The 23,648-nt window shown below is 42.4% G+C and overlaps 1 protein-coding gene across 1 annotated transcript in view; it reads right to left on the bottom strand.

Annotated features, from left to right (window-relative positions):
* Nucleotides 1-23,648, bottom strand: part of LOC109967681 (roundabout homolog 3-like) — a 55,005-nt gene that overhangs the window by 3,170 nt on the left and 28,187 nt on the right. Inside the window, exons 8-24 of the mRNA XM_020613431.1 lie at nt 18,184-18,265; nt 17,111-17,279; nt 14,441-14,607; nt 14,190-14,311; nt 13,884-14,100; nt 13,214-13,338; nt 12,646-12,829; nt 11,789-12,055; nt 11,249-11,288; nt 10,904-11,043; nt 10,448-10,729; nt 6,526-6,673; nt 5,802-6,020; nt 4,752-4,951; nt 4,450-4,557; nt 3,617-3,784; nt 2,124-2,266 (exon numbers count right to left, since the gene is read on the bottom strand). Coding sequence (XP_020469087.1) covers nt 2,124-2,266; nt 3,617-3,784; nt 4,450-4,557; nt 4,752-4,951; nt 5,802-6,020; nt 6,526-6,673; nt 10,448-10,729; nt 10,904-11,043; nt 11,249-11,288; nt 11,789-12,055; nt 12,646-12,829; nt 13,214-13,338; nt 13,884-14,100; nt 14,190-14,311; nt 14,441-14,607; nt 17,111-17,279; nt 18,184-18,265 — 2,781 coding nt within the window. The remainder of the gene's footprint in view (nt 1-2,123; nt 2,267-3,616; nt 3,785-4,449; nt 4,558-4,751; nt 4,952-5,801; nt 6,021-6,525; nt 6,674-10,447; nt 10,730-10,903; nt 11,044-11,248; nt 11,289-11,788; nt 12,056-12,645; nt 12,830-13,213; nt 13,339-13,883; nt 14,101-14,189; nt 14,312-14,440; nt 14,608-17,110; nt 17,280-18,183; nt 18,266-23,648) is intronic.

Raw genomic sequence — 23,648 nt, 5'->3', positions numbered from 1 at the left:
TTTTTTTTTTACGAAATATGGGCTCGTAGTCACTATATGCTTGTAGTAGCACATCCATTTCTGTCAGGGAAAAACGCAGACCTATTTTGGCTTGGTCCTGTTGCCATGGTGACTCGTAATTTCTTCACTCCATTGTTCAGGGCTTTTTATAGTTGCGTGGCACGCGCCTAACTCTGAGTCAGACAACTCAGAGTTGATTAAACCAACTCTTTTCAGCTGTTCTGAAACCGAAAACTCCAAGTTTTCCAACTCTGGGTAAGTCAACTCAGAGTTCAAACCTGAACTCTGAGTTTGTTAAACCGCCTTCTTGAAATAGGCCCCAGTTTTAAGCAGCATTTATGGATTTAACTACTGTATGTATTGTAGTGCTTGACACAGGTGAGCCAAAGTCATCCTGAGCCCATGTAGTTATATATTGATGTCCCTCATCTGTAATGAGGGTCTTCTAACCCCCTGCCCATCCTAGGCTGAGTGCCTGGGTCAAAGGGCAAAGATAATGGCCAGCAACAGCACAGGAAGAGGGGGAACCTAATCCAGGCTTCCTGGGGAAACACCCCAGACTGTATTGTGAAGGAGGTCGTGCTTTCACGTCTCCGGCAAGGTGTGAAAAGGCCAGGAAGGGTCGGTGAGGGGCAGCCAGGGGACCACAGGGGGGTGACCTGAGAGGCACAAGACACAAGGGACCACTGTGTGTGCATGTGCTGAGAACAGTTGTGCCTGTGTGGGTAACTTTTACAAGACGCATTGCCACGTTGCCATGTCAGATGTGTGCTGAGGTCAGAGCGGACTCACCCGTGACAGGGTCGTCCTTTCTCTCTCTGTGCACTGGTCGCTTTATGGTGAAGCCTTACAGCATTAAACTTAACAAGTACAGCACTAAAGAAAGCACATTACTCTTTACTTCTACTCCACTGCATCTATTTAGCAGCTATACTTACTGGTAAGGTTTTAAAAAGGTATTTAAAAATGATGCATTGCCATAGATTAAACTATCAAACATTATATAAACATTTTTTGGCATTGAGCATTTTACTGTTAAAGTAAAATGTTCCAATAAAACTTAAGTACATGAAGTTAAATATCATTTATAGTGTAGAATACTGACTTGCATTAGAGTATTTCTTCAGTGTGGTACCGCTGTTTTAAGTAGGTAAAGTAGTAGCAAAGGTTTAAGTCAAAGATGTAAACAAAGTAAGAAATAATCAAATCAAAAGAGAACTTGATATATTATTATTTTTTGGTATAATCATAAAAAATGTTAAAATGAAAAAGGACTTGGACACTGAAATATTACAAATATTCTGAAATGGAAAGAAAATTTGAAAAGCTGAAATGAAACATGTAAAAGCTTAAATGTGAGCGTTCACATCAAGGTGTGAAGGTAGCGATTTGTCATTTCCATTCACCTTTTGAATTGTATTTCTGTGTGAACTTGACCTCTGTGAGAAAGGATCCTACTAGATGTTCAGTCTCTCTCCATCACAGCACAGCTTCTCCTGCACTCAGAACTCTGTTTACGCATTTCTTTTTGTTATGATTCGGACTTTAGGCAGCTTTCTTCATTTTCCATCAGGTACTAACTCTGTTTACCTGCAGTAATACTGAGGGACATGTCAGAACTGTTTCCAAGTGTTGCCTCACTGGTATGGAATCCCTGCAGAGCTTTCCATTCAGTTGGCACAGCTTGTTCTGCCATAAAGGACAGCAGCTCATCGCCAGGGAGTCTGCAGGGGGTGCATCTAAAGGAGTGCCCCCCCCCAGCGAAGTGAGGCCTCAGAAGTGCACTCCAGAAGGAGCACTGGGTGTGCATGTTGAACATGGTTTCTTAGTATAAAGCCTATCCTGAGCAGACAGTAATGGTGCTGTAGATGTGTGTGTGAGCCTGAGCGTGCGTCTGTGTGGTGAAAACGGGAATGCAGTAGTACTGTTCATGGAGTGCAACTAATGATATGTGGATAAAACCAAACCACATGAGCCTCTCCATGGCTGGAACAGTCTTTCTTCCCATGCTCATAAAAATCTGAAAGCATCAATTATTAAAACCATTTGAGGTGAACTGAGAACATTTTTTCTCACATAAAACCACACAGAAATTCTAAAATCATCAGTGTTGGTGTTTCTACCTCGTTATGTTTCCTGGCGGAGTTGAGCCCCCGGGAGCCTGTGGACCCCCTGGATGAGGAGCTTCCTGTGGTCGAACAGTTACCGGACATCTGACTCCTGGAGAGGTAGCCCGCCTTACTGCCGTACAGCAGCATCTCCTCATCTGAGCAGGTGAGGGGAAAGGCAAGAAGACGGGGTTATACTCAGGGCCCTTAACCTGCTGTTTTAAAGGCAGCAAGCACAGTGTCTTACTGGGAAAATGACGGTTTATATTAGACATGTATCTGCTGGAAAAATCCAGGCTAAGGCACGCCTGTTGGCCTTGTGCAGCCTGCACCCTTTAAAGACTCGCGTTAAGTCTCTCAGCTACTGGTTGCTAGTGCTGGCTGTATATGCAAAAACAAATAAAAAGTCATGGTCCTGAAGGTTCACACAGACTGACATTTTGCCAGGTACCTTTCTGCATCGCATAAAGATGCTCAAGTGCGTCCTTTGTATTTGTGGGAGATTCACAGGGATTTCAAGTATATAATGGCCAAAACTCCATGAGGATGTGACTGGGGCAGATGGACAGGTCAAACAATGAGCAGAGTTCAACTCTGTCACGTGACACAGCTTTAACTGCTGAGTGTTTTAACACAAGACATGGTCTTATCCCTAAAACTAAATAGGACAATATAGTGCCAAAACCTAACAAGGTTTGTAGTTTTTGTGCGGAAAAGTAACCATGATATTTTTGTACAAAACACACAGTTATCCTGGGTAAATCCAAGGACGCCACATGGCCTGACAACGCCTCTGTTACCTGATTAAAAAGGACTTTGGTGCAGAATTATGTTCAGCTTTAACTAGCTTTATACTGCAGCAGCAGCTCAGTGTTTCAGATGTGGTTGATTTAATCATTAGCATTACCAGTATAATCCCATTTCCACTTCAGGTGTTGACAGGAGGTCAAAAGACAAAGTAACAAGTCCAAGCACTTGGTTGTTGAAATGTACAGTATAGTCACTAAATTCATATTTGCCCTTCTTCAGTTATGGATTAAGAAAGGTAGTTGTTGTATTTGCTCTGTAAATACAAGGAAGTGAATGCAAACATATGGCCAAACTTTACCAAGTTGTACTTTTTTGCTACAGGAAGGCAGAGTGTTGTTTGATTTCTAGTTTCTGGATTTTCTAAACCACACCTGGTGTTTTCATTAGGCTACTAACTTGTGATGTGTGCACTTGTTACAGCTGCATGTTGCAGTGTTACAAGAAATAATCTGGCACTCAGTCAAAGGCACTCTCATTGTAACACAGGAGGAGGAAGTACTGCAGTGCAGCACACAAGCATGACACAGCAGAAACGTGGACTAGGCTACTGATTACTGTGGTTACAGTAGTACACAACTCTATTTTACTCTGTTTCACTGAAATACAAATATAACTATTTCAGAACACTCGCTGTTCTAAATTAGATTCTGCCAGCCTTAAACTAAATGACTGAAATGCTCTGCAGAACTTAGTCTTACTGTCGGCAGGTTTGGGCCCTGAGCCTTTCCGCTGGTGGCTACTGCTGCTGTACTCGCTCCTTTCCAGGGAAGACAGAGGACCGTTCGCCACACTGTTGGCCTCCACGCACCTCTGGGGACCGTGCAACCTGTCCTCCTCTGGGGGCGGCTCCGGAGGTGGTGGCAGGTCTGTAGACAGAAGCAAAGAGAAAACATACGTGAAGATTGTCTGAGTTAAAAATGATAGAGGTAGTCACAGTAGTGCTTTCTTTCAAAACACAAAGGTACATCTAAATTAAAACACAAACTTTCTGAATTGCCGATTGTTAACATGCAATTTTGATTCACGTGCAGCCATGTGATGATTTATTGGCTTCGAGGATACTGGGTTCAAAATGCTGTGGGACTCTGGATAATGGTTTCCAGTCTGGTGTGAGATGGTTATCTGGTAAACATATGGCACGTGCTGCTAAAACTCAGGCAAATTCCTGTCTAGATTCAGCAGCTCTAGCCTCACTTCTCACCTTCCAGTCTGAGCTGTAAATGCTCACTCACAGATGGGGCTGCAAAATATCTCTCTGTATGTGATAGACTATTATGCATCTTTATTCACTCACTGACAAAAAGCAAGACATACAGTAGTGACAGAGAAAAACTGTGGACAAGATTTTCTCTTTTGCAGCAGATTCAGTTACTGAGAACATTTGATGACTTTCCTTCACAGTACTGTTGTCATTCACACAAAATAATAGCTTTCTTCTACTGATGAACTGTTCACTGATGTCACATAATATTTAAAGAAAATGTCAATGATGAAAAATGTAAAGGTCCTTCTGTCCCTGAAGTGAACTCACCTCCTTGTTTGTCTCTCCGGTATGCTGTACTCTTAGACACCTTTTTTTTCACTCGTGATTTTTGGCTGGGTGGAGTGCATGCATCTGCTGGGGATGAGCGACTGTGCACTGCATCAGAGAAAGAAAAACCATAACCATCAAAGTGTTTTTCTCCACACTGAACAGACACTGGGCTATGTAAATGACAGAAGGGCAGCAGAAAGCACACGTGTATGTTCAGCTTGCATGATATTGTTAGCTAATGTGCATGTGTGTCCCTGTGTCACATGCACGCTTGTATGCATGAACGCAGCAGTCGCTACCGGGTGTAGTCGTGCTGCCATTGGCTTCAGTCAGCACTGGCCCCTGGCTGTGGAGGCAGCGATGGGCAGGACTCTGGCACTCCAACGTGCCAACCTCTGATGAGCCGTGATGCTGTTGGCCTGAAAGGTTGGGGTTGGACAGGGTGAGCGCTGGGCTTGGCGCCTGGGGAACTGGCACAGGTCCGCAGGGTAACCTTCTGCTATGGGAAGTAAGGGCAACATGTCACTGGGGAGAACAAACCAGCGGAAGCAAAGGCCAAATCTGTGGTTTAGAGTGAGGTTTATGTTGCAGACAAAAATACAGATTGTGTGCTATATTTTCCTCTCTGGTTGGTGCTGGAACTGTTTGCCTGCACTCTCCAGTTATGATTTTACATGGCGTTTCCTTTATTGAAATGCATAATCGAACATCTGGTGATGAGATTAGCCATTTCTCTAACAGTGGTGCATGTGGATCAGTGCAAACTACTTGGCTGCTGTGAAAATGAAACCGAATAACTAAATAAATTAAATGCAGTGAGGCAGTTCGTCCTGAAGAAATGATTGTGCCGGAGTGAAAATTCACAGCTACAGTATCAAAATGAATGAATAAAGTAAATACACTATGTATCAGTATTTGCTAACATAAGCTACTGGTGCTTTAAGGTCAGATGTTTTGCTACGTCTTTTGAACAAATGCTTAAAAAAGGAACAGGGAGTAGCTGTTGAAACTGATTCTCTACTGCTGCACGTGGATTTCTCCGTGTTAAACAGGTTGATCTGAATCAGTAACACTAACTTTATTTATGTGTTATATTAATTCAGTGTAATGGCCACTGTCCTTCTGGTAACCCAGCAGTAAACAGTGCACAATAAAATCTAATGGGCAATAACCTGCCTTGAACAAAGCAGAGTGGAGGCCTGCATTCAGTAAACATGAACAGTAGATGCAAGGCTGGTGTTCAGGGTTATTAGTTAGTGTATTAATAATGGTGCATTTGCTAGAATGACCAAACAGTGTATTCAAGCACTACCATTAAGTGCCAGTCTATGTCAAGCCCGTTCACTGACCGTGACAGGTGATGACCATCTTGCTGGTTGAGGCGGGGAAGGTCATGTGGGACTCGGGTCTCCTCATGGGGCGATGGGGTGAGGGTGGCAGTTGACTGGTGACTGTAGGAGGTGGCTGGAGAGGAGGTGCCGTTCCTCTGCGGGGGAGAGGGTCCGTCCTCGCAGCCCTCCATCAGATAGGTCCTCTCTGGGAGGGGAGGACACCACTCTTCGTCCGAGCTATACACAAAGAAAAAGGTACAGCTACAGATGTAGCTGGATCCATTGGTGTTCTTACAAGATATTGTTGAGGGCAGCGTGTTTGCTCATTGGGGCCTTTAAATGCAGCTAGCTATGAGCCTAGTTAAAGATTAATGCTGTTCTTTCAGTTAGAATGTCTTGCTGTTGGCAACACTGAAGGAAGCCAAGTTTCCATTTGGGTGGGATTGGTGCTACGTTCGTGATACTCAATGATAGTTTTCCACTGAGGCTGCAGAGAGCAACTGGTAAGGTGGAACACAGCTAATTGTATTTTAAGGGCTGAAAACACAGCTGAATCACTAAGGTGACTGACCAAGGCCGAGATAATTGAGTTGTTAAATCCAGAGGTGTACAAACCACTTTGGGTTTGATGCTTAATGTGCCTGTTAGTGGTGACAGTAAGCCTAAGTGGTGATGTAGCTGTGTAACACCATTATATAGAGATGCGTGTTTGAGACAGAGGAGCATTGGGAGTCTGACTCACCCTAAGTCCATGTCCTCGTGCTCTGGGGGCTGCTCATCCTGCTCACACTGTTCCAGCTCTCCAATGGGGGGAGGTGGGGGCAGTGCCTCCATCCAGGTCAGAGATGGGGTCTTGACAGCCTTACCCATCGCCTTCTGCTTGGGCTTACCTATAAAACAGACAAAGAGAAAAACACAGTGACTCATATCCCAGTAGGCCTATGGCACAAAGTTATGGATATGGCTATGACAGTGGGGCAAAAGGAGATTATTTATTTATAGAGTACATTTAAAAACATAAAATGTTCACCCAAAGTGCTTCTGTAGACAGGTAAGAAATCCAACTAGATAAGAAAAAATAATTGTTAAATCAAGGTCTGCAGCTACTGATAATTTTTTGCATTGCATACTCTGCAATTACTTTCTCCATTCACTAGATTCACCAAAAACTGATTTAAAAAACTTTGGTCACAGTGTCCTCAGTCTATGATTATGTTTCTCAAGAGCTGAATCACTGTGCAATAACTTGGAGAAAGAGCTCCACAATCCCTAAAGCCAAACCACATTACATTACATTACTAAAAAGGTAAATCTACCACACAGACTAAAGTTTATTTTCAGATCATGATGAAACCTGGGTTTTTTTTCACTCAACCTTTACAAATCAACGTGTTAAACATGCTCCATATAAAAATTTTAATTAAAGAAAGAAAAAACCCCTGGTTTTCAGATGACATCTCAACCTTGCTCCATCAGAGAGACGCTGTTGGAACAAAGCTAGAAGGTCAAAGTCAGTAACAGGTTGGATCCATGTTAGAGCGCTCAGAAATATGAAAAGAGACATCAAAATATTTTCTTAATAACTTTACTGGAAATCTAAACAATCCCAAACACTTCTGGAGATTAATTCAATCTGTTTCTGAATCTACAGCACCTGTGAATCTTTAAAGATGGGAAATGTTGAACTCAAGTTTTGAACTCCACTATTGAAGCATTTAACTACTACGTTATTTCAATTGAACCTGGGAACCTTTGACGGACTGCTGTTTCCCGCCTCTACAGTAAACCGTACTCATTTACTGTTTTCTGTACTGGCTTCCAGATTGTTTAGGAATTAAACTCACTATTTTCTAGTTTCATCTGAATTTTTGAGTGACAACATACGCTTGCACCACTTAAGCACTTGTGTTGCAGAAGTTCTTGCAAACTACCAAATTTCATTTGATACCATAGGTCGGCTAGTTTAGAAACTAGATAAGACCCTGAGCCTTCCCTTAGTTATGCTGCTATAGGCCTAGGTTGCTGGGGGGCCCCATGATTCTCCTCTCCTCTCCCCTCCCCTCCCCTCTCTTTCTATGCTTCTGTATGCCACCATTACACATTACTAACTTTGTGTCTCCTCTCTCCCGTAGTGTGTCCTCTCTCTCTCTCCCTGTAACTTTCTGCAGGTTGCCCTGGAGCTCTATATCTCTGACGAGCAGTCACCGGCCACATCGACCTGATCAGTGTTTGATTGTTGTGTCTTGTTGCTTTTCTTCTTTTGTCTCTCCTCTATCCACTCACCCCAACCGGTCGAGGCAGAAGGCCGCCCACCAAGAGCCGGGGTCTGTCGGAGGTTTCTTCCGTTAAAGGGAGTTTTTCCTCCCCACTGTCGCCAAGTGCTTGCTCAAGGGGGATTTGTTGGGTTTTCCCTATGTAATAATATTGATAACAGTAAGGTCTAGACCTTAGTTTGTAAAGTGTCCTGAGATGACTTTTGTTGTGATTTGGCGCTATACAAATAAAATTTGATTTGATTTGAATTGCTTCTGAATGAAATAACACTGTATTAGGAACCCAGGACATAGATTTTGTTGCCTGGGTGGTGCTCCATCAGAGATGAGCAGTTATCTTTTTATTTCAGAATTATTTGTTTTGGCTGAAGCTCCTGAATCATTAACTTACAAAATAAGCAGTTTCTGACTAAATATAATATGATGATGTTCAGTCAGGTTTCAGATCAGGTTGATTTATCTAAGGCTTTCGATCCTGTAGATCATCACATTTTGTTGCAAAGGTTAAATCAAATTGACTTGGAAATGTAAAAGGTTGGTTTAGAGATGATCTCTCAGACAGAACCCAGTGCGTTAATGTAGATAACTATACATCTGAAGTCCTTGGGATTACAAGGACTATTCCACAAAGCTCTATCCCGGCAACTATGGTCCTCTGTTTTTATAAATATTACTGGACATGACCTATAGCCAGCAAAAATACATTTGTATGCAGACAACACAGTTACTGTGTGTATACATTTGCCCCAGCAATAAACCAAGCTATTGCAGACCTTCAAACAGCATTTTATAAGCTTCAATTATCATTTTACCTATTAAAACTCTCTAAATGCTGATAAAATAAAATATATGAAAACATAAGCATTCTGTACAAGTGAGCCGGGGTCTCAAGACCTTGGAAGGAATTGAACTGGAGAAAGTCTCTGCATACAGATATCTTGGAATCTGGCTGGATGACAAAGCATCTGATACTGATACTCTTGTAAAGAAACTGAAACCTAAAATTGGTTTTTACTTCAAATTTAAAAAATGTTTCCCCTTTTCAGCATGAAAATATCTTGTTGAATTGACATTTCTAATGGTCTTAGACTATGGTAACGCATTTTACTTTATTAAAGTACTTTATTACTTTATTATTATTAGTTGCATGAGAAAAAAATGGAGTCACATTACAATCTATATTCATATCTTTTACAAATCAATTTTTGTAATAATGTTGATGGATCAAAAAAGGCGGAACTCAACCACGAAGCCAGTGTAGTACACAGACAGCAGGCAGCGCACACACACAAGAGTTCGGTTGTACATTTATGGTTGTAATGTTAGTTCTTCAGAAAAGGAAATAATTTCAGCGTGTGTTAATGATGTGATAATGAGTTTTGAAAGACAAGGGTGGAGCACTGTGTGAATACTTTGTAGCCCATCACCAACAGACTGATGTTAATGGAGCAGAGAAAGTATTAACACACACTACAGCACTTCAGTCAAACTGGTGAGACAAAGAAAAGACCTCGTTTCCCTTTATAACACACATGTAGCTACCAAAACCAGCAGTGGAAGAAGTACTCAGATTGTTTACTGAGGTAAAAGTAACTGTAACATTACCATAGTGTAAAAATACTCTAAGTAAAAGTCCTGCATTCAAAATATTTCTTAAGTAAAAGCACAAGAATATTTGCATCAAAATCTAAAGTACCAAAAGTAGAAGCACTCATTATGCAGACTGGCACGTTTATATTATTATAATGCATTGTTGTGCTCATTACATTTGATGCTGCAGCTGGTAAAGGTGGAGCTAACTTTAAGAAGAAGAAGAAGAAGAAGCAGCTTTATTTTACTGTCATTGTAACATTGTGACACGTACAACTAAATTTTGTTTGGAGCTCAGGGCCCCGGGATGCTGCATGCATACGCACCGCCATCACAACCTTTAACAACCTTATATACTTATAATTTCAAGTATTTACATACTGTTGGGTAGCAGTATTTAAATACTTGGTTTTGATGTTCATCAGAGCCAGTTAGCTTAACTGTCTGTTACGATTTGTTAGCAGCTCAGCGGGCAGGATCAGGACTCAGGGGAATGTCATTTGGTTATATCTTGAAAAATAGCAATAACTGTCAGTCAATGAATCAATTAATTGACTAATCATTATAGATAAATGTAAAAATACTGCAGAAACCATTAAATAAGAAAAGCAGATTATGTGAATTCATGCAGTCAGAAAACCTGAAACCTAAAAGGTGAATTTTCCCAGTCTGAGAGTCGGGTTTCAACCGGCAGTGTGTGATGAGAAGCAGCACTGCACCTAAACACCTGCTGAGCTGGTTCTTCTGGGGACCTGCAACAAAATGATCTGAAGCGGTTCATGGTTAATGGGTCGTCCTCACCGTTGCAGCGGTCTGGCTGGGCGTACTGAGCCCCAGAGGGCCCCGGCTGGGTGATCCAGTGTCCGTCATCCTGCTGCTCACTGCCGTGGGCTGGCGCCTGCGTTTGGCTGGTGAAGGGCATGATGGAGGTGGAGGCATAGGGGGCGGTGGAGGCGTGTTGGGTGTAGGTGAAGCTGTGTAGGTCTTCGCTGGTGGCATCTATTGTGCTGTAGATGGGACCTTCAGTGGAGCCCCCCATGCTGTACTTCTCCGTCTGATTCAGGTAGTTGGAGATACCAGCGTCTGCACAGAGATGGAGGCTAGATGTAGCGCAGCTGTCTTGCTTTGTTAGGAACCTGTTAGCTCCCTTTTCTTATACTGATCTTATACCATTTATCACTGTGCTCCATGATGCATCAACCTAATATCAGCACAGCTACACAATAATCAAACTGTTCTGTCTAAGCAGCTCCCTACCATTGTAGTATCTCTCAGCTGTGTCGTGACTGGTGCTGCAGCAGCTGACTGCCTCTTTACCGCTGTGGACCAAGTTGGTGGTGGGCCAAGAGTCCGCCAGCCACGGGTAGTTGCCCATGTTGCCTCCCAGCACACCGGGCCTGCAGAGACATTCTGGCATTAATTTAAGATATAATGGGATGCAGTACAGCACCAACTCTTCAAACAGAGAAGAAACAAAGAAGAGCAAAGAAGAAGGTGCATGCCTATGCAGTGAGAAAGACTGACAATTATCAATCTGATTTACTGATGACAGCTGATTTAAAGAGAAGACAGAATACAGACAAATACCAATAATCAAATTACCTTCCACTGAGTCCTGATCCTTCTCCATGAGGAAAACCAACTGCATGAAACAAAGAGAAGGCGAGATGAGGAGGGGTAAACTGACTCATGCACACTGCATTTCATGAACTACTGTACTCAGCTTTAATAGTGTCTTTTTGTTGAGTCAAAACAGTGCCTATATTATCCATAGTCAGCTGTTCTCTCCTTGTCGCAGGAATTTTTTCCGTTCTCCTCACTGGATAGAACTCGTAGTCAAATAACAGATCTCCAAATGCAAGGACTGCTGCAGTAATCAGATCCACTGTAGCATACAATAGGAGCTTATGATGTCACAAAATGAAATCTACTGGTATTACAAGTATTCAAGGCCAACTTTACCACTGAGGGATTCACTTTCACTATAATGTTCATTGTTCATTTAATAAATGAAAAACTATTTAAATAATCCACTTTACGACTTCCATCGTAAGTGCAGAGTATCATCAGACTACAGCAGGCTACACAAAGCCTTGGGTCAGTTACAATCTATCATTCCACACTGTAATCACTCTTCCTGACCTGCTGGTGTGTAGGCGAAGGAGGCGGTGTAGTGGCTCAGCTCCTTCCTTTTCTTGCGCCTAAAGTAGATCCAGACACTGAAGCCCATGAGGATGACCCAGCAGGCTCCGCCAATGCCTGCGATGAATGCTGGCTGCTTGACCACGTCGGTAATCTGCTCGGCCAGACTTAGGTTGCTCTCCCCGCTGCCGCTGCCGGCACCTCCACCGCCTCCACTGCCTCCAGTGCCTCCACTGCCTGGCATGGAGGGCTGTTCAGCTGGCAGCTCTGGGGGAAACAGAGGGAAGGGAAGCAAAAGATGAGAAGGAAGAACTGATGGAGAACATCATTTAACCATGTCCTTTGTTGGACTGATGTTTAAACAGTTTCATACTGAATAGCTTTAGTGTTTTCAAAGCCAGTCTGAGCAATCAATAGAATCCCAACATATACAGTGACAGTAATCTATATTATAAGATGGAGCCTAAAGACTTGAGCAAAGGCAGGGAAAACAAGAACGTTTACAGTACATAGGTTCATTGGTGCTTAGAGCTAAATGCTGGAGTCAGCATGGCAACATGCTCCAAATAACAATGTTGATGATTTACAGGAATAATGTCGGCCTTATGGTGGTGCAAAGGAAAAGTCGGGGATCAACAAAGTCAGCTGACTTCATCTTCTGCTCACTATAAATGTGTGCACAGTATTCTATGAGTCCATCTACAAGTTGACATATTTTTAGTCTAGACGATGGCATAAAATCTAAAATGAATAAATAACCATGCAAACATGATTTCTAAATGAACTAATTGTTCTCTTCTAACTACAGTTTTGGCCCGCTCTTATTTCCACAGCTGCTTTTTTCATCATGGACTCACTGTAGAAGACCGACACCGGTTGGCTTCGAGTGCCGACGCCGGCGCTGGTCACCGCCGCCACCTCCACCTTGTAGAGCACACTGGGCATCAGGCCTTTCAGCACCGTGGACAACGTGTTTCCATCCACCGTCTTGTTGATGTAGTAGCGTGTCTGGTTGTCTCCACTGCTGCCCACACACCAGACCTGTTTGGACACAGAGTTGGTGCTGAATTTGTTCTGCAGCTGCTTTCTCTCTCTCATGTGTTGTTGTGACACTTCAGATACTGCTACACCGCTCAGTTTGTGTTTACATTTTTATTCACTGATGAAACTCACTATAGGCTGCAATACTTAATCTGTTCCAAAGCCATGACAGCAGAGTCAGAGACTTCCAGTATTCCTCTGCTCCCCTCTTCCAACATTGTTTTAATGAAGGGAATCTCATTAGTTTTACCATTGTATACATTATGTATGGTACATGTTCTGTGTGAGATGAGGGTGCCATGTCTGCTGTATACAGGCCTGTGTTCTCCAGCAACTTTATCCTGCTCACGTGCCAAACAAGTGACTCAGCTGAGCTGTGTTTACCCTGTACTCCTGGATGATGCCATTCTGCATCTCGCTGGGTGGAGGCTCCCAGGAGACACTGATGCTGGAGCTGTTGCTTAGCTTCACTGTTGCCACTGTAACAGCTCTGGGGGGGGCACTGGGGACTGTGAGAGGAGGGCGGAGGACAGTATTCATTTCATCAACATACTGATGCACAATGAAATGAAAGGCATAAAACTGAACATGTGAGTAAAAACAATTTAAACTGCATAAACCAAATTGCTCCAGGCAATAAAGGTGATGACAAATAAAACATGAGAAACATGAAGGTGAGCTGTGGCAGGAGGGGAAAGAAAGATTTAGGAAGTGCTTTTAAAAGTTTCTGTTTGTTTGCCACAGTAAACTAACTACTCAGGCAGGTTGATCCAAAGTGCTGATGGCAAGAAAAATCATCTGCTTTTTTGTTTCTAATCCAGAGTCTGGATGAAGCAAACAGCTGAGGACCTCAAGCTTTAATGAAAATAGGGATCATTTTAAATTAACTCAAATTTAAGAAACATAGAAAAAGAATCCCAAAATGAGATAACATTAAAAAGATTTACATGGTGTCATAGAGGCTACTCATCAGCCATTTTCAAGGCCAATGTCAAAGAAAACCTAGTTTATTAAGAAGATTTCTTTGAATTCCCCTCAGAAACAGATTTATTACCTTCTTCTGGGGTTCGAACCAGTAATGTTCGGCTGTCCTTTCCCTGGAATTCATCAAAATAAGGACGGATCTTTAGCTCGTACTCAGTTCCTTTGAGCAGGCTGGTGAGGACGGTGCTGCGTTCAGAGGAGGAGTTGATGTCCTGAAGGAGCCAGGTTCCCCCGCTGGGTCGGTAGAAGAGACGGTAGCCCTGGATGTACTGAGACTGTCGGTCCACCTTAAAAAATTCAGATTGGCATCAGGGGAAGATGAGAAATCAAAGTAAGAGGAGAGTCACAGATAAATTCAAAGATATGTGCCACTCACAGTCCAAGGTACTTGAACAGAAGCTGCAGTTAGTGCGACAGGCTCTTGAAGCTGGACGGCCACCTCTCCCAGCTCCCTCTGCACCTGCCTGTGGTCCACCCCCTGACCTGTAGGACTCACATCTGAGGGGAGCACACAGAGTCACTTCTCCTTAGAGCGCTGCTGCCAGTGTACTGGCACATACTGTAGTGGTTTTCACTGTTTCAGATGAGAGTCGTATTTTATTGGGTGTGACAGGGAGCCAGACTAACCTTGTGTTCGGACAGGCTCAGAGATGGGGCTCGGGTCGCTCAGGCCGTAGGCGTTGACGGCTCGGACAATAAACAGGTAGATGGTATTGGGGAGAAGGCCGCTGATTGTGTGTGTTTCCATCTTGACCGTGTCGGCTACGGTCTGCCAGGTGCTGCCTGCTGATTGGCTGTGAAGAGGCACAAGAAAAAAATTGATGTTGAGTCAATATATTCATGGTAAAGTAACACAATGTCCTTAAGTTACTGAAGTGACAATAGGTAAGGATTACTTCAGTGTACTAATTACTGCTTGTGCATTAATGTGCAAGTAGAATTTGGCTGGTGTATTTGGTGAAGGTGGGGCTAATTTTAACTATTTAATATAAGGCTGCACTAATGATTATTATGTTCAGTTCATTATGGATCAATCTGGTTATTATTTTCTCAAATTATTGATTGGCAGGAAACAGTGAGCCCATCATGATTACCCAGAGTTCAAAGTGAAACCTTCACAAAAAAGAAATTATTAAAATAATGACTAGAAAAAAGCAGCAAATCCTCATGTTTGAAAACTGTAACTTCAGTATTAAACATAAAACTACTTAAACCATTAAAACAGTAACCGATTTCCTGTCAGTCAACTCACTGACTAATTAACTAGCTACAAATGTCAAACGGCCCCATTGGTGGTGTAGTGGGGAGCACTGGTGAGCACGGCTGCTTCCTAAGCAGCTGACCCACGTTTGCTGCCCGGCCACTGCAGCGGAGTTGGGTGTCGGGCTAGTGTAAAAAACATAATGATCATACCACTACAGAAATGGCAAGTGAAATCCATTATGGAGATCACTTGCTGCCTGATGCACTGGAGGAACCCCACACCGACCATAACTGTAAAAGTGTTCCTCCTTTCTCCGAGTTAAAGTGAAAAGAAAACAGTAAAGCACCTGTTTGTACCTATTTCCAGTATTTGGTTACATTTCACCACTGAAAGATGGCATTCTAAAGGCTGTGTGTTTCATACTGCTTTGCAATGCTGATTTCATGTGCAACTACACAGTTAACCAATGCCTGAGTAGATTTTCTGGCAATATCGTGATTTATTTTTGGCTTCCTCTAATATTGCTTATGTGGTAAACAATAGCAGATGTGAGCAGAGCCACATGGTCCAGAGAAGTTTGTGTTCGCTAGAAGACTTCCTCCAAACGATACAATTTGCTGTTCTGATGAATAACGTAATGAGGCTTGCGCAGAGCCACAGCTGCCAACGGGAAATGAGGGCATGTTCTCGGCCTTGTGGCTCTCCCCCAGATGCATCATCCCACCACCCCTCGACCCCATTCCCTCTTCCTTCTGTCTCCCTTTTTCTCTGTGAATTTATTGTCACCTTGGCAGAGCAGCAGTCACAAAGGCCTTCCCAGCCATTTGTTTGACACTTTTAGATTTTCCCCAAGGGTACTGTTGGGCCTTGTGGTGAAGTAGCTTCAGCGCTGAACTGCACAATTAGAGCAAAGTGGAAAATGACTCATGAATACTCATCTCGTTGAGTGTGAGCTGCCCTGTGCCAGATTCAAGGTAACTTTGTGGAGGAGATGTTCAGAAGGAGTTCACACACTCACACAAAAGGCTGTGGCCCCAAAAAAGGGGAAGTGAATGCAGCCTCACCTGAAGTCTGCCTTTTTTAATTAAATACACACTAATACATGCTGCATATGTACACGCATGCACACACACACACCTAAGCCCCAACCCTTTCTCCTCCCTGTGCTCATACAAACAAACTGTAACACCTCAGGCAAGGAGCTGTTATTGTAAAAATCCCAGCAGTCCCCTCCAGCTGCTTTACAAAGAATCAGTGTGCGTTACTCAGAAACACTCAGTTGATGCCATGGGAAACAGTGTATGTCCGGATCTGATTAAGCACTGCTGGTGTTCCCCACTTTATCCAATTCAAGGACACTGTTCCCCTATCTGAATTTCTACTCCCACCCTGCTCTGCTAAAGCTGCCATAATTAACCCAAGGTGGACTTCCTCTCAGGTGACAGTGCCTGATGGTTTCTGCTGAGGTGCCTTCAGGTTCACGAGTGTCACCGATTAGCCACAGAGGACGTGAAAGAACCAGAGTCCTTTGACATGTCTCTCATGGTGCCATCTATACATGTGTGTGAGCAGCAATGTTGTGTCATGGCTTCTTACAGTACCTTAACAAACTGGTCTGTAAAAACCAAGTGTTACATTCATTGTACATTTTACTTTGCGGTTGTTCTGTTAACAGAGTTGTCTTTCTGAAGGTATAAAAATAATGGACAAACGTGGTCGCTTGGCTCAATTTAAAGAGCTGCAAACCATGAACAAATTTCAATAGCCATGAGCTTCAGTGAAGGAGTACGAGTGTACCAAAATGTAAGGTTTTCCCTTCTGACAAGAGCAATACTTGTGCAGTAATTCTGCATTTGAAGATATTGAACATGAGAAGTATACAGCTTTGACTAACTGCTCAATAAAAAAAAAAGTGACACATTTGAGAAAACAAACAAACAAACATGTAGAGCAGTGAAAGGTCCCCGACTAAAGAAATCTCATTTGTCCCTGACAGCTCTGAAGATGTATGGACATCAGGTGAAAACAGGGGTAGTTGTGTCTGTTCATGCTTTTGCACCTGCTTTTAATGCAGCATAGGCTTGAGAGCTCACCTGAAGGCCTCAATGATGTAGGAGGTGACAGCAGCTCCTCCCTCGTGGGCATTGGGTTGCCAGGTCAGAGAGACGCTGTTCTTTGACACATCTGTGACTATGGGTTTGTGCGGCGGACCTGGCAACTGGAAGGGCTCGGTGGACTGGGCTGCTGATGTGTCTGCGTTCTCTGGATGGTGAGGGAGGAAACAGCAATGGCAGCAGAGAGAGGACGAAGGGAAATAAAGCAGAGTGAGGAGAGGGTGCACATTTGCTTACTCTGCAACTTCTGCCTTTAGCATCACCACTTCATAACGCCCTCTGTGTAATCCCACTAATGCAAACCTAACATTTGCATCACCAGTGCTGCAGTCTGAGTTCCTCACTTCTAACACACCTCACCATTTGCTTTACACAACAACTAATAGGTCTTCACCATTACAATGGTAATAGTCAACTAACAAACTTAGGTGTCATCAGAGAAGCTTGTTAAGTCGTTACTCCTTCATTTAATGCCACTAATGAAATCTCTACTGCTTGAAATGTTTTATGTGCTGATGCCTGATGGGTTGAGGAAATAAAAAAGGGCATAGCCTCAGAGAGCTCTGTGGTTCAGCTGACGGTGTGCTTTGAACTGCAGCACGATATGTCACAATTACATCCCGAATGAGGGCACGAGCATGTTTTAACCTCTGTTTATCCAGAGAAAAGTGTCTGTGCTTTTTCAGCAGCACTCGACACTCCAACACTTACTAGATATTTATATTTGCAGTCAGTAAACAGGACCACCGGCAAGGGTTTAGCGCTTTTATCACATTCAGCTACTTGTTTCATTTGAGCAATTAAACACTATCTTGTTATTTGGACTTACATTGTCTTTTCTCTTCTGTCACATTTGATTATTTAACTGATCATTATTCATAACAGAGCAAAAACAAACAGTGGTAATCAGGTTAACTGTTACTATACACCTCAGCCTCTTAGCTGCATAAAAGTTTTCTCGTTTAATAATGACATATCTGTGTTGTTATATGTTGCCTCTTCCTAGAGTTGCCATTTGCATGTACAGTATTTAAACCACGCAGAGAGTTTACCTTTGACTGTGAGCACTCCACTCCAACTCGTCTCTCCACTGGAGCTCGAAGCCAGACAGGTGTAAACTCCAGAGTCCGTTTCCTGGCAACAGCAAAATATGTATTGTGGGTTTAGCATGTGAGTGTGCGCATGGTACCACTGTATGTTAATGCACCCATTACCAGTGATTGAGACTAAATGTCATATCTCTCAAAGCAGAATGTTTGTATTCAGAATACTGAGCACAGGGAAGTTGGCGTGGATGAACAGCTGGCCCGACTGAGAGTCAGCATTCACACAAAACCAACAGCTGACTCTTTCCTCTTTCATATCAAAGTGAGATTGGCTTTTTAGTATCTGTTTCTGGCAGCTTGTAGCCATATATGTTTGGCTATATGCTTAATGTTTAAAAAGTGCATCCAAAAGACTTTCCAGAGCCAGCAGCTCCTCTTTTCTTATAGCATCACAATGGGTGTATGAAAGCAACATCCGACCTCAGAAAGCATGAAAGTCACAAACGACATCTGAGGTGTATCCTAAGCACATATTGCTGACAACAGCGGTGGAATTACTGAGGCATGGACAGCTCTAATGACATAAAGATGAAAATCCTAGTCCTTAGGTGAATCTTAAAGGCACATGGGGCATCTTGGCAATGCAGGTTGATTCCACTGTCATGGTTCAGATGTGAAGTGATGCATGTGACTCATTTATCTTGTTCTTTTAGACATTGGTAACTAGCAAATAATATTGAATTTTTAATCAAAGTTCAGCCACAATTGTTCAATAAAGTACAACGTTAACCCAATGAATTGGGTGTGTTTATCTAATTCTGTTCATCATTATTGTTTAATAATTGGATTTAAAACTATTTCTTTTAGGAATCATTTATTGTTAATTTCATCTGGCTCCTTGTTAATATTCGTTCTCATTACGCATGCCTCAGCATAACAGCTGCTTTAATTAACTGCTTCTACTTTGAACATTTTGTCAATAGCAGTTAGCTCACGTCTTTCATAAATGATGAATTCTCAGTCGACTTATTTGAAGTCAAAGTTAAAGTCAAGCTGGTGGCTTTTATGTTCCTCGTCTGATTCCTACATGGCACAGGAGATGCGTCAAAGGAAGGATCAAACGACAGAATTTTAATGACCAGTTAGAGGTCTAGAAATTTTGAAAACTCAACAGCTACAGTACTTAGCATTCTGCACAGGCTCTGAGCAGATGTAATTAAGAGGCACGTGATAAATGTGCCTGTGTGTGTGCACATGTGAATGCTGGCTAATATATTTTTGGCGAGGCAAGCCAAAAGACAGACAGGCTGTGAAATTGCTTGCAACAGAGGGAGTTGCTGGGGGTCTGTGCATTGGGGAATTTGTAAATGTGACACTGAGGTAGAAGCCACTTGCAGGAACGGTGACTCCGAACGTGTTCCTGTTTGTTTGGCTTCATCACTCCATGTCTTTCTTTCTTTCTTTTCCAATGTCAAATTCTCTTGTAACATGTAGAATCAAAACAGATGAATGTTCTGTAACTGTTAACAAATTAGAGGACAAAGGGCATGTGACGATTGTTGAGTGGTTTGCAGTTGATTTGTGATCCCTAAGGCAGGTGCAACATGTACTGTGGTTCTAACTAGGGATGGACAATGATTTTCGAATATTCAAATAGTCTTTAAATTTAAAATAAACTGAATATTCCATGTGACTACGGTTTGGTCATTAAAAACAAAGAGCCACTGTTTTCCCTTGCTTTTACTGGCACCTAGAAATAACACAATAACAAGATCAGTACATCATTTCACTACAGCTCCAAATACTAACAGCAGAAGCACGCAGAGACAACAGCCACCAAGAAGTCACATGATAATGCACATGAGCTGTGCAGTCATTTGACCAGTGTTGGAAAGGTGTCTTTGACCACAGATGATCAGACAGCGCTTACAAGTGAATCGTATGTGACAGTCACCTGCCATTATGTACAGTAAGCAGCTGGAAAATACAGAGTGCTGTTGTTCAGACTAAAGCAATGCCAGAGTGGCACGGTGGCCTCCACTGCCACGGAGCACTGGGGACTTACAGGTGGAAGTCTTCAGATTTAAAGATGCATTACATTAAACTGTCTGAATGGTAGAACATCTTACAGGCACTGTCAAAAAAAAAAGAAAATATGCTTGGGCACAACCAGAAAATTAGGAAAAATATTCATTTCCTGTTATTTAAATATAGTTTTTAATTAAGATTTTAAATGAAGTCTTGTATATTTAAATGCTATTTTATGAACTTTTATTGGTTTTTCTTTTATAAAACATAAGTGTAAGTATATTTCCAAAGCCACTTTAAATTTTACAATGTATAAAGTAATATTAGCAAGTATTCATTATAATTTCACAGGAGTCATTTGACAGGCTGAACTTAGTTAAACTAGTGAAACCATTTTGTACCAAAGCAATACAAAGACAGCAGGGCTGTTTCTAGTGGCTTTCTTAGATGCTACATGTACAGGGGTAGACAGTGACTTCAACGCTAACCTTCATCATGGTTTGCATAACTTTGTTATTATGAAAAATATCAACCTAGACTGAATTGTATATGTAGAGTATTACAGACACAGTACGTTTCCGCCATGAACAGGTTCTTCGAAATGGAAAAAAGAATAACTGAGGAGTTTTAAATCTCAACACAATGCATGCTGGGCAGTCTGCTAGTTCAGCCTGTGAAACAGGAAATATTTCTAAAATTATTATGAAATTATAACTCTATTTATTTATTTTTTTTTCAAAATGGGAACTTTAATTCAACAGGTTTTTCCTGTTATTTTAACTTACACATGTAATTACACAACATGCTTTTTTAAAAATTTTATTAACAATTCCATGCATGCTATAAATATCAGAAATATCTGTAAAACTACTTTTCTAAAAGTGTGTTTTACTTGCAGGGTTGTTGTTGGTCTGACTGCCCACTAATGCCGCAAGAAACATCACAATAAACCAGGAAAAACATCAAAATCTCCCAAAAATGAGCTTTGCAAAGGTTTAATGAAATGGTTGCCCACGGGCTACATCTAATGGCGTTAAAGCTTTAATTAAATGTACCCTGCAGAAATGTTGACCACTGGTGGTGTTGTGGAGCACTGTTTGGTGGGTTTTCTAATCATTTGTAACAGGTTTTCTAGCAGCATGGGTAAAATTAGTGCATTAGTGCACATCAACTACTGGTGGCCTTAATCCAAAAGGCAGCAGCACACCAATAAAACTAGGAACCAAGGCCAAAAAGACTGCCAGCTTATAAACCTTTGCAAATAGGCTTTTTAAACATTTTTTTCCAACATGAAAGGCATTGTTTTTGCTAAAGTCTTAAGGAAACCTAAAATGTGTTTTTTGTGAGAAATTAGTTTAAAGAGAAGCATGCTTCCAATCTAAATCCCATATGGTAGGATTAAAGTAGATAAATGGTAAAGCCTCACCTCAGTTCACAGTTTGCAGTGGGGGCAATGGGACTGATTGTACTCTGATGCTAACTATGTCTGTGAAGACTCCTGGCCCTTTAACTAGCTCTCCTGTTACACACTCTGTGTATGGGTGTCTTTGGAGGAGTTTCAATGAATTTCTGTTCTGCATCAAGATGTTTGAAGCTGCTGAACTTCATCAGTGTACAGTACTTGCACACCCATTCCACTACAAACAGTGGGCCTTCCCTTATTCACTTATTCTGTGAACACAGCCTGTATTAGTCCCACTCAAAACCTTATACATTATGCAGAGAGTGCACACAGCAGAGCCCATCATGACTAATGCTTTGGCGAGCACTGTGCACGAACTCGACCATTCTCCTACCCTGCGACCGTGGGCCGGCTCATCAGTAACGCTGACAGAGGAATTACTCAAGCCTAAGTGGGTTGTCAGAGAATCCCAGCAGGACAGGTGACTCTCCAGCCTACAACATCCCTTGCTGCTCCTCATTCTATAGGCCCTGGCCTTGAGTTGACCTGTGCTGTGTTGATGGTGTGTCTGTCTGAGGGGGTAAAAAGCAGGTCCCCACATGTTAGTGTGTGATGGGCGGATGGGGAACGGGGTAAACAGCTGGGACACCTGACTATTAATCAAGGCCAGCAGCTCTGGGCGCTGCGCAACACAGATTGCTGAAAAATGGATGAGGCAAGAGGAGGAGAAGAGAAGAGAAGAGGAGGGAGAGAGAGGAGCTCCTAACTTACAGAGGGAGTATAAGAATATTTATCTATTTATTATAGCTTTATTACATCTTTGGCATGTGGGATATTTCTGCACTGTACTTTGTATCAGCCAGTCCAACAGAGCAATGTGAACTTTGTCATACTTTCTCTTGTCTTTGTCCTCTGCCTGCTAACTACCCAGTTAGCAGGGGTATCGGCCTTCTGCACAATAGCACACAGAAAGTTGATAATGATATTAAAGCTGTTTTTGGATGAAGGTGCAGAAGAGAAATGTGATTACTACCCATAACACAAGTACACAGGGATTTAAAGTCAACACATGAACTCAGTTTCTTTCTTTAACATGATTACTGCAGTAATCTGTTTTCTTCTTTGGCCATGTAGTCCTCCTCACACTCCTCAGTCTTTGTTTGGGTTCCTCTGTCTCCTAACCGTCCCTCTCCCTTCCTTTTCGCCATGCCCACACACTCCCCCTACTGACACACCCACATCAACCGTTTAGCAGAATGGCAGCACAAGCCTGTCCTTAAACCCACCCACCACTACCACACACACACAAACACATGCTCCCCGGCTGTCCGGGACATCTTGGCACTGCTGAGGAACAGCGGTAATGTGTCTGGCAGATCCCAGGGTAATGGCATATCCCCACTGCTAGGGTACCAGGAACAAACAGACCATCTGTGCCCCTTCATATGAAATCAACTTATTTGCACTGATTATTTTAAAGTTAAATGTGTTTTATGAGCACTAATTTCATTTATATCCTATCATGCAAAAGGAATACTGAGCTCAGTGTTTTGTGCTTAATGTTTTTCATTTTTGGAGCTACAGCGATGGCCAAACATATTAGTGCCCCTGCATTTTTGTCAGATAATTCTTTGGTATTCTCATGTTTATTTCTTTTGTTTGCATTGGAACAACAAATCTGATCCATTCCACACAGAACTCCAAACATGGACTGGACAGAATTACTGACACCATCAACTTAATATTCGGTAGCCCACCCTTTGGACAAAATAACTGAAATCAGTCACTTCCTGTAACCATCAGTGAGTTTCTTCCTCCTCTCTACTTGAATTTTGGACCACTCTTCTTTTGCCAGCTGCTCCAGGTCTCTCAGATTTGAAGGCTTCCTTCTCCCAGCTGCTGTTCTGAGATCTCTCCACAGGTGATCTATGAGATTTAGATCTAGACTCATTGCTGACCACTTCAGAACTCTACAGCACATTGTCTGAAACCATTTCTGGTGCTTTGTGAAGTCTGCTTTGGGTCATTGTCCTGCTGTAAG

This window comes from Monopterus albus, unplaced genomic scaffold (genome assembly GCF_001952655.1).
Source record: "Monopterus albus unplaced genomic scaffold, M_albus_1.0 scaffold134.1, whole genome shotgun sequence".
Classification (NCBI taxonomy): Eukaryota; Metazoa; Chordata; class Actinopteri; order Synbranchiformes; family Synbranchidae; genus Monopterus; species Monopterus albus.
This window is presented reverse-complemented; position numbering and strand designations above follow the sequence as displayed.